General features: G+C 32.5%; 1 protein-coding gene across 1 annotated transcript in view; it reads left to right on the forward strand.

Moving 5' to 3' along the window:
• Window positions 1–17,311, forward strand: part of LOC140059178 (uncharacterized) — a 57,716-nt gene that overhangs the window by 7,592 nt on the left and 32,813 nt on the right. Inside the window, exons 5-22 of the mRNA XM_072105070.1 lie at window positions 138–392; window positions 1,277–1,516; window positions 2,143–2,397; window positions 2,573–2,818; window positions 3,253–3,501; window positions 3,675–3,917; window positions 4,286–4,531; window positions 5,030–5,272; window positions 5,758–6,000; window positions 10,292–10,534; window positions 11,484–11,729; window positions 12,104–12,355; window positions 12,989–13,234; window positions 13,374–13,619; window positions 13,907–14,149; window positions 14,417–14,704; window positions 15,074–15,325; window positions 16,785–17,030. Of these exons, the coding sequence (XP_071961171.1) occupies window positions 138–392; window positions 1,277–1,516; window positions 2,143–2,397; window positions 2,573–2,818; window positions 3,253–3,501; window positions 3,675–3,917; window positions 4,286–4,531; window positions 5,030–5,272; window positions 5,758–6,000; window positions 10,292–10,534; window positions 11,484–11,729; window positions 12,104–12,355; window positions 12,989–13,234; window positions 13,374–13,619; window positions 13,907–14,149; window positions 14,417–14,704; window positions 15,074–15,325; window positions 16,785–17,030 (4,482 nt within the window). The remainder of the gene's footprint in view (window positions 1–137; window positions 393–1,276; window positions 1,517–2,142; window positions 2,398–2,572; window positions 2,819–3,252; window positions 3,502–3,674; window positions 3,918–4,285; window positions 4,532–5,029; window positions 5,273–5,757; window positions 6,001–10,291; window positions 10,535–11,483; window positions 11,730–12,103; window positions 12,356–12,988; window positions 13,235–13,373; window positions 13,620–13,906; window positions 14,150–14,416; window positions 14,705–15,073; window positions 15,326–16,784; window positions 17,031–17,311) is intronic.

Raw genomic sequence — 17,311 nt, forward strand, 5'->3', positions numbered from 1 at the left:
CATCGTGCCAACAAACAAACAAAGCAAATACTACGGTAATACTTGACAAAAATCTATTTTAATAATAGTAATAAAATAGCAAAATGTAGGCCTACAGGTGTGAAATGAAAAGTAATTGTTTTTTTTTCTTTTAACAGACATTGAACCCCCGGAATTCACTTTCTGCCCAAACGATACGGTTGTGTCTACACTTCCTGGGGCAAACTATTCAATTGTAAACTGGACATTACCAGAGGTTACTGATGACGTACAGCTAATCTCCCTCGCCCAGGCAGTTACAGATTATTCAACGACTGGAGAGAGATTCTATATTGGAACAACTCAGTTACGTTTTATAGCTGTAGACGTCGTGGCAAGGACTTCACAGTGTATATTTAATATCATTGTAAACGGTTAGTATACGTTATTATTATTTATTTTATATTAGTTATAAGTCTTACAGAAGAAACTTACAAACCAAATGAAATCTGGCATAACTATTCAAATTATGTTCTTTATGTAATATTCAATAGTTACTCTTCATTCAAGACTCATTGTATTCTTTTTTTAAAGATATATTGCCCCCCTAAAAAAATATTTTTTTTTATTTTGTTGTTGAATATGTTATTTTAATGTCACATAATAGTTATTCACTCTCACAAAAAATTGGGTCTGAAAAAAAAAATATTTACCTGAGAAAAATGTAATTTAAAGCAAAAAATGGTCAAATTGTCTGGAAGACAATGAGTTTTTGGGTAATTTAACTGTTTATTTTGTCTTTTTATAGGTGAAATAATTTTTTTCCCCCGTTTTTTTTCTTATGGAAGTGAACAACTTCATTAAAACTGCAAAATGGCCTATTCAAAGTCCGATTTAAAAAATCTTTATTTTTCATGATTTTGGGGGACAATACATCTTTAAATAATCGTACTCAATAGGCTAATTTTTAACTATTTACTTTTTTTTCAAATTTGCTTTATATAGAGTATTTATTGTATCTGTTTTCTGTTTCATACCTTTAAGTGGCAACTTTCGTTGCTGTTGGTTATGATGAAATAAAATTTACTAATTCAATTTCGCTCTATTTATGACTTCTAAGTAATAATTTAGGAGATGGGTGGATGTGCTATTTCGATCGCGCCCTTGAAGCATCCAATATCTAAAATCTAACCCCTTCCCCCTTTTTTCAAGATGTATATATTGACATTTGTGCATATTGTTCTTTTTTTTAAATCTAATATCAAAAACAACATATAGGCCTACCATTTTTTAAATGAAATAATTATATTATTAATAGACGATGAAGATCCTACAATAACTTGTTCAACAAACTTTACAATCTACGTTGAATCTGGAGAGCAGTACGCAATCGTTGAGTACAATGTAAGCGCAACTGATAATGACAGATTCCCTAACATTACGACCTCTGACCCAGCGTCGGGAAGTCAATTAGGCATTGGAGTTACCAGTTTTACTATCACAGCAACAGATCAGTCGGACAATTCAGCACAATGCAGTTTTTATGTCACAGTTTTAGGTTTGTATATTTCGTAATCACTAACTAGAACAACAACATGAATGGCAAACATAAAAAAGGAAACAGAACTTTTCACATGCGGACCTATACAAATGCTTGCTCAAAAACGTACTGAGTGGCGAACACAAGTGAGACGCGCAATGTCTAACGACGATTAGCGTTTAAGATGATGAATTATAATTGTATTAAACTCCTGATGTTTAACCATGTAATGATTTTGAAATCTGTTTTATATATGTTTATTAACCAGTTAGTGCTCATAGCCGTTACACCACTGGATAAAGAGGTTAAAAGACATACGGAATTACGAAAAAAAGATTATATTAATTGAATAACAATGGTGTGAAGATTAGATTTACAACCACTAAAGAAAACTTACTGATTAATTGTATTAATCTTGTTAAATGAATGAACAACAGTGTTGATTCAAGGCAAAAGAGAGAACAAATCTTGATACTATTATTACGTAATAATACTTGTGTTACATAAAATTACTGCTGAAGCTTTGTCGAGAAACAGTGAATATCTATTACACTCTACATACAATTGCCATATTATTTTTAACCCTAAGGCCTATTTGTAGTAGGATAAGCGATAAATCAAATTGTAATATCTTGTATTTTCAGATAACGAAGCTCCAAACATTACGTTCTGCCCAGGAAATATTACAATAAATACTGAACCTGGTGAAAGTTTTGGAATTGCAACTTGGCAACAACCAACAGCAATTGATAATTCTGGGGAAGCAGTTGCAGTGACTACGGAAACTCACTCGAATGGAAGCTCATTTAGTCTTATGGGCTCTCCACATACTGTTAGTTTAACTTTAGCCGACAGCAGTTCAAATACAGCCATCTGTAGTTTTGCAGTTACAGTTATAGGTATTTATTTATTTAACACCTTTATGAATAAACAGGTCTATACAAGCAAAAATGGCATAACTCTTCGATTATAGAAATCCAAACAATTACAAAACATTATATAATTAATTTGAAAAAGGTGAAAATCAATAATCAGTAAAATAACAATTGAATACTTTTATTTTATCGATTTTAGATGAAGAAGCACCAGAGACGAATTGTACGAATGATTATACCGTCAATACTACTTTGGGTTTAGCTATATCCCAATCAGTACCCTATCCATTCATTATATTTGAAGATAACTCAGGTTTAAATGTTGATACAACACTGAGCATGTATCCACCTTATGACTTGCCCATTGGACAAACGGTTATAGAGGTGAATGGAACTGACGCATATGGAAACGTTGCTACCTGTCAATATACGATAACTGTTGAAGGTTAGTTGTTGTAATATAACATAATACATAAACAGCAAAACAACTTTTCTCACTTCTATGAATATATTTTTCATCTCATACGCATCAAACGGAGAGCTCAAACTCGCCAATTACAATATGATTATACTTTACAATGTATCGTGCTTATAAGTCTCATTTGAGCTTAGGGAGCTAGAGTCGTGAGTTACAACCCTGGTACTAGATCAGGATTGAACCCCGGACCTTGAGATTGGAAGGCGAGCACGTTAACCGACAAGCTACAACTCCACTAATCGCCTTTTCATGCCCTATAGACGAATTAAATTCATTTATTCGTGAGAAATGTGTGCCCTACTCAATAAATTAAGCACAAACATTTTAAAATGACAACATTATTCTGTTCCATAACTATGTGAACTCTGAAGTATTATTTAGTCAAAATATTATTATTATAGATAACGAAAACCCAGAAATTATCTGTCCTGAAAACCAAACTGTTGTAGCCGATATGGGTTCAATGGGAACACAAGTTAGCTGGTCCACACCAAACGCTACAGATAATAGTGGTCAAGTGAGTGTTACTTTAGTAGACCTGATGGCGTCTGGATCTACGTTTCTAATCGGTGACCCCGTGACACTGACATATACAGCACAGGATGACTCTGGTAACGAAGCAAGTTGTACATTTGTCATTCAGGTTTTGGGTAAGAAAACAGTATTTGTATTTTGACGACTTATAATTGCTTAATTAAACAAAAGGAGTGACTTTGTAAGGGGAATAATTATCGAAAGGGCATTTTCTTACGTTGCGTAGGTTGCGTTACGTTGCGTTCTAGTGGGAACCAAGCTATACTAATAAGTATTTATATTGTTTTAGATATGGAATCTCCGATGATAGCAAACTGCCCAATTGACATTGTAAACAACACAGACCCATCAATAAATTCGACAACAATCACGTGGGATGAACCAACATTTAGCGATAATAGTGGCAGAACATCAAATTCCAGCTCGCACAGTAGTGGCGACACATTTTACATCGGTGTTACAACAGTGTATTATATGATTGAAGACGAATCGGGAAATATGGCCACTTGTAACTTTACCATTACAATTCTTGGTAAGTTTTTTCATGATTTACTTTCAAAGGTCATATTTGTCACATACTTTGTATAATTTTAATGTTACGAATTAAATGACGTTTACTATTATAACTTTAAAATGATCGAAATTTCTGAGCTATCATAGGAACATTACCAAGAGCAGATGAATAAATTATAACAAATACAAAATAAGAAGCACCAAGGAAATACTTAATACCATTTGGTGCTTCTTAATTTGTAAAGTTTACACTTTACTTATTTGTTCTTGAGAATGGTTCCAAAACCGTCGATCTTTTGTGTCAAAACATTTTAACTTACATCTCATTTTCTCACTTTAAATCTTCAAATTTTGAAGCTTTTATCCTCTGTCACATTTCTTTCAAAGATACGGAGTCTCCAACGTTTACCTGTCAACAAGATACAGCATCTGAAACACTACCTGGCGTGAACTACGCTAGTACTATTTGGCAACTACCGACATATGAAGATAACTCATTTGATGAGGTCACCGTGACATCATCTCACCCTAATCAACCAGTAGATTTAGAAATTGGTGATCATGTGATAATGTATAATTTTACCGACACATCTGGCAATCAGGCTTCTTGCTCTTTCACAATTACTATAAATGGTAAATTTAAAGATTTGCATTGTTTAAAAGTAAACTAAGTACACTATCGCGATCCACCCGATTTAGAAACTTGAAAGTTTGAATTATGTAGGCTACAATTTAAAATAACTGAAACATTTTCTGTTAGTTTAGCCTTATTTGTTTTTCTCCTGTAAATGAAAACGCAATAATATTACAGTACTTAGGCATATTATACATAACACATTATTTTGATAGCATGACAAGATCTATCTATGATACGTGCATTTCTGTCTGCTAAATGCAGTATATTAACAGAATACAGTCAACAATCCTATTATACACGAGTGTTTTCGTTGAAAAATCAGCTACGAGCATCCATTTCAGATATATTATTTGGTTCTGTAAAAATTAAAAAAAAAAAAACAAAAACAAAAAAACCAAAAAGGATTTTTATTATTGGAATATATGATGAACAGACATTTTGTTTTGCTGCCGCCAGCCTTCATGTTACTGAACATTTTCATTCCACACATTCAGATAACGAAGCCCCACAAGTAACGGTTTGTCCCGGAAACATCACAGACTTTACCTTGCCAGACTTGGCTTACAACACTAGTTCCTGGACACCGCCTAACGCAACAGATAATAGTGGATACGTTGAAACGTCGAGCACACATGAACCCGGCGATGAATTTTATATAGGAACTACAGAAGTGATGTATAACTTCACAGATGGCTCTCAAAACGTTGCAACTTGTGTATTTACTGTAACAATAACAGGTACCTAATTTAAGGTCACAAATTACATTTTACGTAAAAATAAATACTATATGGTCCTATTGCTATAACCTTTTTCGTCTTTAAACAGTTGGTGATGGTTGAAGTTAATAACATATACTGTAACTATTGTACGATTGATTAATTAAAGAAACTAGACCTAGGTTTTTTCGACCTAATTTAAGGTCACAACATATTTCATTTTATGTAAAAATAAATACTTATGGTTCTGCGATAACCTTTGTCGTCTTTAAACTGTTAAAAACGTGAAAAATAAGTCGATTCTAATTAGTTATTCTAAGTAGTTATTGACTTTAAAACCAGATTTGTAGGGCCACAATGATTATGACTGAGTTATCGTAAGTTTTTGCCGCTTTTTACAATTGTAATCATGTGGTCATTTATTGTTTTATCTAAAACAAACTTGATAAACAACAAAGCAGAAAGTTAGGCCGTAACCGTTTATCAAATTGCTTTTCCTATTTTAGATGACCAGCCGCCGTCGCTAAACTGTTCATCTAACTTCAATATTACTACAGAACTTGATCAGCCTTATGGAGTTGTTGTATATAACATAAGTGCTGACGATAATGATGGTTTAATGCCATTAATTAACACATCAGATCCTGTATCTGGCTCTCAATTACAAATTGGTTTGCATGAATTTTCGATCGAAGCAATCGATAGTTCAGGAAATACCGCTCAATGCAGCTTTTATGTTGAAGTTATAGGTTAGTATCTTAATATATATCTTTTTCTTATTGTGATAATCAAACGTAATTAAAAAAATCCTGAGATATAATTATATTAGCTGCCTGTATCTCTATGGACTTTTCACTCGCCATGATAACTTTGTATTCATACTTATATAATTTGTACTCTTTGCTTTCTTTATGTCCTTTTTTTCTCGTTATGTTATCAAAATAAATGTTCATGTATACAATGTTATATGAATACCGTATACACTAAACAATGTTCTATGCATGTTAGCTTTTACTGGTATTTTCTATAGCAAATTGTTATTATTAGTTGATTCAGTGATTTAGATTGAGAGTTTTGAGGTAGTGAGCAATATTTAAGAGCCATTGTCTGTAAAAATCAAAGATTTGGTGGCAGATGTAAAAAAATGGATTTCTCTCAAATTTTTACCATGAATAGACATTTCAATAAAAAGCATGTCTACAACATTCATTTTAATTTTTAGCCTCCGTTGCCATGACAACGGTCAATTATCCAAATTTTGATGTTTTTGCCATTTTTCACAGATTTTCTATAGTGAAAAAGTACAAACTTGTATACTTATTTTAACCAAAAATACTTACATTATACAGTTTTTGTTTATAGCAGTGTAAACAACATGTATTGAGTTCCATTTAATGTAGAAAAAAAATAAATTACAAAATGGAGTTTGGTTGATACCATTATTTTAAAAAGGGGTGTTTTTAAAAAATATTTTTTTTTATAAAAGTATACCTCATAAACGTACCTATAACTTCCAAAGTGGTGTTTTTAAATCAATGAGGTTTTTTAATTTGATAGTCAATAGGTTTTTCAACAATAATCACGAAAAAAATACTGGGGTAAATTTCGTACATAGGTTTTGTGTTGCCAGGAAAATACGAAAAATGCAAAAAATATAACAAAATATCAACAAACAAAACACATGAAACACAATTTAAATATGGCTAATCCAATAATAAAATGTATATATGGCTTGTCATATTGCTACTAGAGTCATACGAATAGTTTAGATAAAATAGGAGAATGTGTTGCCAGGTTTATTTCAATTAATTGCCAGAAAAACAGTATTTTGCATTGAAATATTTAGTTGATGGAAAATAATGTTAAACTTGGAAATAATTGAGTCAATGGTTTTTATAAATTTTTAAATCTATTTTGTGTAAAGAGATACAGAAAGACCTCCCAAAAAATCTGACCTTGTAAATAGGTCATTTGAGGTCAAAAGGGGTCAGATTGCAAAACAGGACAGGTCCCCACTTTACTACAACTATTAATGTTTGATCAAAATTTACAAGATAGTTCATAACAATTCTCAACAATTTTCATATTTTACCTATAGTGTTACCTTAGCAACCATTTCTATGTGTAACTAAGGAAAGTAATTTTTAAAAAACGTAAAAAATGGCGTTTTTATAAATACAAAGAATTGATTGCATTTGTACATGTTTCTCAATTTTACTTCTACTGCATTCCATTAATGACAAACTTGACCTTGTAAATTCATTCATTTTGAGGTCAACATTTTACCATAGTAACTGTTTCTATGCGAAAATTTTAAAAAAATAAGGGGTTTTTCATAAATAAAAAACATTTTTTCTACATAGTTTTACATTTCTACTTTTTGCCAAATTTACTTTAAATACTGAATCCTAATAATCTCAGACAGAAAGTCTTGACGAATCTGAATAAAGGTAAAAAAAAAATGACCTTTAGTGTTATCTTAAACCTGTTATGATATTTTTAAAAAAAATTAAATATGGAGTTTCATGAAAAAATAAAAATTTTACATATTGAGGTCAAATGACATCAACATTTTACCTATAGTGTATTGTAGCAACTGTTTCTATACGTAACTAAGTACAATATTTTTAATATGGGGTTTCATGACTACAAACAATTGATTACATAGCTTTACTACCTTTTCCCAAATTTACTTATCTACTGAATCCCAGAAAATGTCTGACCTTGTGAAAAAAATGTTTTGGGTCAAGTTATGTCAAAATGTATTATTTATGTTATCTTAGAACCTGTTTCTATGCGTAACTAAGGATAATTGTTTTGTTAAATACAGTTGAACCTCCCGTAAGTGGCCACCCTCGGGACCTGGAAAAGTGGCCGCTTACGGGCGGTGACCCCTTACGGGAGGTTCTGCCGATAAAGGGCCAAAATCACTTATTATGGCTATATACGATATTCTTAACGAAATGAGCCTCTCAATTTTCCAGCTAATTGTAGGCATATTATTATTTATAATCAGGTGGTTTAGTATTTTTTAGCATTTTCAGACAAATTTTAAAAACTTTTATCATATGAAAAATGGTCGGTCAAAATCTGTGTAGTTTTCTCATCTCTTCACAGTAATGTTTTTAAAACCTCTTCAAAATAAAGCTAATATATAAAGAAATACAATAAACATGCACCTCTAATTCATAGGTCCATGCAATAAGTATCACATTTTTCGATTGGCCGCTTACAAAAAATCTCATTTTTAGTATGAAAAGGTGCTCGCAGCTGCTTACGGTGAGCACCAAATGCACTAATTAGATAGGAAGAACAAACAGGCTTTTCAAAGTGCGTCCGTTAAGGGAGGTGGCCGCTGTAAATAAAATATGGGGTTTTCATGAATAAAAATAATCACAGAAGAAAGTGCTTACGAATATGACCTTGTGAAACGGTAATTTGAAAATGCAAATAAGGCATGCCTGCTAATAATCTACAAATTTAAATTTGTATGAGATAAATATGCAAAATCTAAAGAATATCTCATTTTTAGTTACCATAGTAACTGTTGCTATGCATAACTAAGGGAAATTAAATAATTATCAGATAATTATTAATTAATAATTATTACTGAATCCAACCATCACAGTAAAAAAAATATAGAATTTAAAACCAATAAAGTGTGATATTTTACATGCTGACCTTAAATGAAATGAAATTTCAAATCAGGGCTTCAATATTTGTTATGTAGCATTAACATACCTGAGTATATCATTGACTTTTGATTGGTTCTATTTTGGGGAGGGGAAAGTGGTGGATCCAGGACTTTTAAATAGTTAGGTGGTTGAAGGCGAGGGTCTAAAAACTTAACTTTATGTCCTATCTTTTGCATTGCAATTTTTAACTTGGGGTGGGTGGGGGCTTGGAGAAAAGGGGGAGGTGGTTGGATGGAGGAGTTTGAATCCGTCTATTCATTGGGGCGATAGTAGCGGCAGTGTGGGTGGTGCTTGAATGCATGCATTTGACACTCTATAGTGGATGATCGACCAAAGTGTTGCAGTTTATCTTTTTGTGGTTATAGTCAGGGTGGGGGTGGGGAGGGGTGGTAGTCGAAAGTGGTGGTGGATGGGCATATGGGATCTGCTTAGGTTAGCAAATAAAAGAAGTAAACAAATGAAAGAGGAGCTTCAAAATAAGAGAGGAGTAATCTGTTGCAAAGATTAAAATTCACAACGATCTGATAATTTATTCAAATTTCCAGAGGATATAACCTATAAAATGACATTAAAACTGGGAATTACAGAATCTATAATTAAAAATTTATTTTTTTTCTCACAACACAACTAGAACTATATAAAACATTAAGAATTTTTCTGACCAATGAGTTTCAAATCAAATAATCAAAGAAAATAAAATGTTTTTACTAATATACCATGTTTTTTTTTATATAAAAATGCCTATGTTTCTCGCAACACTGCTTGTAGATTTTAAATTTACCCCAGTATTTTATTTTAGAAATCAATTATTAAACATTAGAACTACCTATTTGTAATAAATCAGCTAAAAAAATACACCACTTTGGGCGTTATGGTGAAGTAAAGTTTAGTTGCATTGAACAATTTAAAAAAAGTGAAAAACACCCCTTTTTAAATAAATGGTATCTCCCAAAGTATGAAATAAAAAAAATTTAAAACAGGTACACAATGCATTGTTATTATGCATACACTAATTATTTTTTATAATTAAATGAACAACACAAAAATATCGCTCATCAAAATAGTGCCAATATCCATTTTAAAAAACCTTAAAAAAGGACAAAATTTGTCAAAAACACAAATTTGGCCGTTGCCATGGAAATATACGTTTGAAATAAAAAATACTTCATATTTGATTTCTCTCAACACATATATAGCCATGTGCAAAATTTGAAAGAAATCCATTTTTTTGAGTCTGCCACTTTTTTTGATATTTCTTTGATTCTTACAGACAATAGCTCTTAAGGTGGTTCTTAAACATTCGAAATTAATCAATTGTTTTATGTAAATTTATTTCAAAATTTAGATGACCAGCCACCCAATATAGTTTGTCCACCTAACTTCAACATTTTAACTGATGTTGGCCAGTCATACGCAGTATTTGATTATAATTTAACCAGCAATGATAACTCGGGAGTTATGCCAGCAATCTACACCATGTCTCCAATGTCAGGTTCTCAATTACAAATTGGTATGCATACTTTTTCGTTTGAAGCGGTTGATCCATCAAGCAACTCTGTTACTTGTAGCTTTTTTGGGTCTGTTGAAGGTTTGTATAGTTTTTTACTATTTTCTTTTTTTAGAAAACATTTTTTTAGGTTGTTTCACTTGTTTTATGATTGTCCCTGTTTCATTTCTTTGTTTTACAATGTTACAATTTTACTTTTGTTTGTCATGCATGCAATGAAATAAAATAAATATCAATCAATATCAAATATCAATCACAATAAAGTACTAGGCCATTAACAATCCAAAACATTAGATAAACCAAACACAGAGTAATTGAGAATAATTATTCTATTTTCTATCAGATCATCAAAAGTGATAGGCCTAAATCAATAATCTACATAAACATTATTTTGTTTTATTTTTTAACTTTTACATACTTATATTGTATTTCCTTTTTTCTCTTTTGTGGCGTAAAACCGTTCTTATTCACATTAATCATAATCTTAAAATCTTCGTACATTTTCACATTTTTTATTATCACATTTTTGTTATTCTCTAATGTTTTTTTAATTCAATTTTGATAAATCAGCGGTATATTATCATTTTAAATTTTGTAAAAATTCAAAATGTTCATATTTCTTCACATTTTTTTATATTCCATATTTTTTAATTTTGTCATGAATTTTCTTATATTTTTCTATGCTACTATTTTTACATTATCACTGTTATAATTAAAACAAAAATAAAAATAAAAGTGTATAGCATGGTATACACAGACTATCAGCAGTACACGAGCAGTGCAGTCATTTGCGAGTATTTTGAAGATTTGCATGGCAAAACAAAAATATATGTCAAAATAATTGTGAGAGTAATACGTTAGTCTTCACAGCCAAACTCAACAAATTTTCTTTATATACAGAAATCATGATTAATAAAAAAAATATTATAATGTTATTTTCAATACACAGATTTTAACCTAAGAGTCTATATTCGTTATTTTTAAACAATACACATATAAATTAACAGTTTCAAAAATACTTATGTTTTAGATCATGAGCCTCCAACAACAAATTGTACAGAAGACATTCATGTAGCTGCTAGTGAAAATATGACGACTGCTATCAACGTAGCATACCCAGATATCATATTCAAAGATAATTCAGGCATGAATATCACTGTCTCTGAAAACATAGCATCACCATCTGACTTCAGAATTGGAATTACACAAGTGGTTGTGAATGGCACTGATACATCTGGCAACAGTGTTAGATGTATTTTCTACGTAAATGTTACAGGTAAACGTGTTGGAAAACGCTTGCAATTGTTGCTAGAGTTATACTATTATGTTAATAATTCAGAAAATAGCTGGTGGGAAGATTTTGAATCACGGCTTTATATTGTAATGTATATGGCATTGGAGTAAACTTGCGAGGCGTTATCTCCATGGTTACCATCCAATGCCAGACTCTACTTGATCCGTTGTTTACTCCATTTTTTAAACGATCCGTCTAGCCGAGTTGTGAGTTGAACGTTGAAATCAGTTTCTGTTAAATTAGTTTCTTGATCATCTTATAAGTTACATTTATAAATGCAGTATCTGTTGGTGTGTGTCAATCGAATTCTTGTCATTCAATGATGATGAAAAATATGTTTTTTATTTTGTTTTTAGATAGTGAAAACCCGATGATTTCTTGTCCTGCCAACCAAACACTACCAGCCGATGAAGGGTCCACTGGCACACAAGTAACATGGGATGACGCCACCGCAACAGACAATAGTGGAGTTGTTACGGTAGTGCAAGGAGATGGAGAACCATCGTCTGGTGGAACCTTTACCTTAGGAAGTCCTAGGACCTTGTCGTATATTGCCACTGATGAATCTGGAAACTATGCGACTTGCACATTTGTGATTTATATTATCGGTAATGATGATAAGCAAACAACATTCCCACTCCTGAGGTCGATCAAAGCATATTGATCGAAACGTCGAGAAACTCAACAGTTGTTTTAAAATTAATACACGTGGTGTACTACAAACTTTATATCAACAGATAAAAAAAAGTGAAATATATAATCTAAGATGTTGGGATGTTTTTAAGCTATGTCTACACTATCAAACTAGTTTGACAAAAAAAGTGTGATGTGTCCAAATATGGTAGTGATATACCCAAATATGGTAGATGATATGACATCATCATGTCCATATAAGGGCACATCACATTTTTTGGACAAATAAAGGATGATAGTGAAAACAGAGCTTTAAATAAACATTGTAGTTTCATGTGGAATAACATAATGCTTAGATGGATACAGTATGTGGATTATAGAAGTTATATAAACTGAAATTATGGAATTTGTTTATAATTGTATGGTTTTAAAGTTATAAATAATAACACTAATAAGAATATGAAATTGACCATATTTATCTATATATTGATATTATATTGATATTTATCTATGCATTGTGGTTCTGAAATAACTAATACTGGTAACCAGTTGAGGAGCACCATTGTATATAAATATTGTATATTATAGCTATTGTTTTTTTTTTATAGATATGGAATCTCCGGAAATTATGAACTGTCCAACTGGTAGAGTGAACAGCACAGATTTATCAATAAATTCAACAACGATCTCGTGGGACGAACCGACCTATAGTGATAATACTAACGACGTTTTAACTTCAGACTCGACTCACAGCAGTGGTGATGAGTTTTTCATCGGTGTTACAACTGTTGTTTATACGGTAGAAGACGAATCTGGGAATATGGCAACATGCAATTTCACCGTTACAATTCTTGGTATGTTTTTCCATTTTACATTGTGCACACGGTCATTATATTTGGTATATACTTGTTAAATTTTCTTGGACTATGATTACAATTTATGGCAATCTTGTACACTTGTGAACCGCTAAAATTATAGAACTTTCTTGCGTAGATTTGGAGCCACCGACGTTTAACTGTTCAGATGACATTATTTTGAATACGTCACCAGGCGAAAACTACGCTTCTGCTACTTGGCAACCACCAACTTATGAAGACAATTCATTTGATGACGTCACCGTGACATCATCTCACGGCGATCCACCAGTAAATTTAGAAATTGGTGACCACGACATTATGTACAATTTTACCGACCAATCTGACAACCAGGCTTCATGCTCTTTCACAATTACTGTAAATGGTAAATAAAAAGTTTACATTTAGACTTCAGTAGATTTAGTATCTCGCAATCCCACCTGTAAATGGAAAGTATATCCTGTACTTAGGCCTACCTGTAATACACAATACCTAACGAAATACATTTCCCCCAAATAATGTGCAGGCAAAATGCCGTTAATATTTCTTCATACACATCTCAACTGAAATTAAAGATGTTCTCAATAATGAAGACGGCTAGAAGTACAATTACTGTACTACGTTAGCCATAAATATTTTGTCTTAACACTTAATATTTCATTCTATATTCAGATAATCAAGCTCCCCAAGTCATTTTTTGTCCCGAAGATGTAAACGTTACTTCAATTGATTTTATGGCTTACAACACCATTTACTGGAATCCGCCCAACGTAACGGATAATAGCGGAAACTTTACAACAACGAATACACATGACAGTGGCGATACATTTTTTATAGGAATAACAGAAGTGGTATATACTTTTACTGATGGCGCTGAAAACGTTGCAACTTGTGCATTCAATGTAACAATAATAGGTAAAATATGTATTTATATGCCTGATGGTTGGAGTATAACAACTCAATCTACAAACGATAGAGATCAGGAGAGTGAAAACAGATGCGAACCTCAAACTTGTAAATTTTTCTATAATTACATAGGCCTAGATTTTTTTAAAATACAATACAAACAACATCACGATAGATTCAGGATCGGATGACCAGATCGTTAGACAGAAGACTCAATATACATCAATAGGCCTACACTACATCACCACAATAATATGTATTTTTACATTTATTTAGATGACGAAGAACCCGTTGTATTTTGTCCATCTAATGCTACATATTCTACTGAACCTGGCCTAGACTACGCTAACGTGTCGTACATGTACAGTGCTTCAGACAACGATGTGTCTCCACCAACTGTTACTACATTAGACGCCATGACAGGAGCGCTAGAAGAAGAAACACAAACTACCTCTACAGTAACTGTAATTGAAAATGTAAACATTGGCACCCATGGCTACGATTTAATAGCAACCGATACATCTGGAAATATAGACGAGTGTAGCTTTTACATAATTGTAGAAGGTAAATAACAGCAATACAAATTCTATATGATTTTCTTTTTTGATAATCCAACAAATGAAGAAAATCCTATAATAATAAGAGATCCAGATAAACCTTTTAATCACTAATATCAATAATCGTGTAAGCTGATACATGTTCCACTTATGATACCATGTAACTTTAGTTGCGAATGTTTTGTAGAAGGAAAAAAAGCTCAAAAATGTCAACTCCAATTAACACAAAAATGGCTGCTAATATTGTAACCACTTCAAGCGCTTGGTGGAAAAGTGCGCATTAAAAATCATGATTTGTATTAGTTAGCCTATATTGTAGGCCTATTTGCTGCGTAAAATACGTCAATTTTATATTGTTTTTTTCTTTACGTTGTAGATGACGAAGCGCCAATGATTACGAACTGCCCAATAACAAGTACAATTTATACTGTCACCGGAGAAAGTTTTGGACTTTTGAGTTTTTCCCCAGCAACAGCATCTGATAACTCGGGATCTGTGAGTGTTTCGTCAGTCGGCATTCCATTGGACTTGATGTATTACCTCGCCAGCTCTCCATACACTATAGTGTACACGTTTAGCGACAACAGTTCCAATACGGCTAACTGTAGTTTTCAGGTTATTGTTACCGGTAAGTATCTAAATATAAATTATGGTTAATTCTGACATAGGCGAGCACAATGGAAAAACTTCGGTATAAATCTCCGCATTGGATACCTTATCTATCTTAGATGTACCGGGAAACGTAGATTTGATAACATTTGTTTTCGGTACTACGCTATTGATCCATATTTCTATCTTAGGAAGATATGATTTCAATTGTACGCGATTCGAAGTAATTTCCGGGTTCACGATAACCTCACACGTTCACCTTGCAACTTCCTGGTTTCAAATAAGTTGGCCGTTAGTGGCTATATAGCCTTTTTAGTTTTTTGTTTATTTTCGGATCGGACCGCGCGTGTGAAGGTTCGGTAGTTAAAAAATAAAAATTATACTGCAAATTAATAAAGATCAAATTAAATATACGCCATAAACCATCGGAATATATTGTGGGGAATAATATTATAAAATTACATAGGGAGATCTGATGATATTATTAGGATGACATATATTTTAATAAACGCCTCAAGAAACATCACTTTGATAATAATCGCCAACCACCCCCCGCCCCCACAAACCCAACTATCTACTAAACGCCCATCCGCAATTATACACACAATGTTGTATTATATTTATAGTAATTCACAATGATACTATTTGTAGTAGAATTCATCGCACTGTTATCTAGAATTTACCAAGCATTTGACATTTATTTTAATAAACGATAATACATCACTTTGAATAATAATCGCCCCTCCCCCAACCCAACTATCTACATTTATACACACAATATTGTATTATATATATATATATTTATGGTAACACAATGATACTGTTTGACAAAAAACGTACAAAGAGAACGTCCTTTTTACACGAGTCATTATCCGACCGAGAACCATCGTCTACACTTCCTAGAGGGAGCGAGCGAAGCGAGCTCATCACCCGGACCCTCTAGTTCTTTAAATTACTAGAAGAATAATTGTTATTGAGACGAGACAACGAAAACCAGAATACGCTTAGGATGTTGGTAATAAATACAAATGTTGGTAATAAGTATAGGGCCTACATATTTTTATTTTAAATATGTACATATTACCAACTTATTAAAACTGCTTAACACCTTCCTTCTTGGTAGAATAACTTTAATGTGTTCAGCTCGGTCTACACTATCAAACTTTATGTAACAACAAAATGTGATGTGCCCATAAATGGACATGATGATATCACTACCATATTTAAGCACATCACTATCATTATTTGGGCATATCACACTTCTTTAAAATTAGTTTGATAGTGTAGACAGAGCTTCATGGAAGAACATTTCAAAACAAGACATTGAATAATCTAGTAAGAGATCCATTCTCTACCATCTATACTCGTGTGAGCGACTCATAATGAAGTTCTTATATAACATATTTTCAGTGAGCCACGCCTGAACATTCGTATACCGTTTTAATTTCTTCGTTTTTTTTGTTTTCGTTTGTTTTCAGATATTGAACCGCCAACTTCAAATTGTTCTAGCGACCTTAGCTTTACCACAAGTCCCAACATGGCAGTAGCTGTTAACGTTACGTTACCAACGATTGTTTTTGACGATAACTCAGACGAAGCTGTCAACGTTTTACAGAACATCAACTCTCCATATGACTTCCCTATAGGAAGTACACTTATAGTAGTAAACGGCACTGATCCGTACTCTAACACATTTACTTGCGAATACTCGATCAATGTTACAGGTAATAGCCTTTCATTTACGTAGTTAAACTTGCTTCTTTTACTAGAATTCAATGCAAAAACACCTGCAAGTAATTTGACTTATCGTGAAGCACCATCTAAATTGTTACTTGTGATTGGTCAAAGTACTTGCGTTGCGTATACGTCATTGTGCTGTGATTGGTCAAAGTACTTGCGTTGCGTATACGTCATTGTGCTGGTCCTAGTGGAAATCAAGCTTTACTATGAGACCGGTATGAATGACTAAGAATAAAAATAAAAATGTTTGCGCCTGATAAAAAAC

The sequence above is a fragment of the Antedon mediterranea genome, chromosome 1 (assembly GCF_964355755.1).
Source record: "Antedon mediterranea chromosome 1, ecAntMedi1.1, whole genome shotgun sequence".
NCBI lineage: Eukaryota > Metazoa > Echinodermata > Crinoidea > Comatulida > Antedonidae > Antedon > Antedon mediterranea.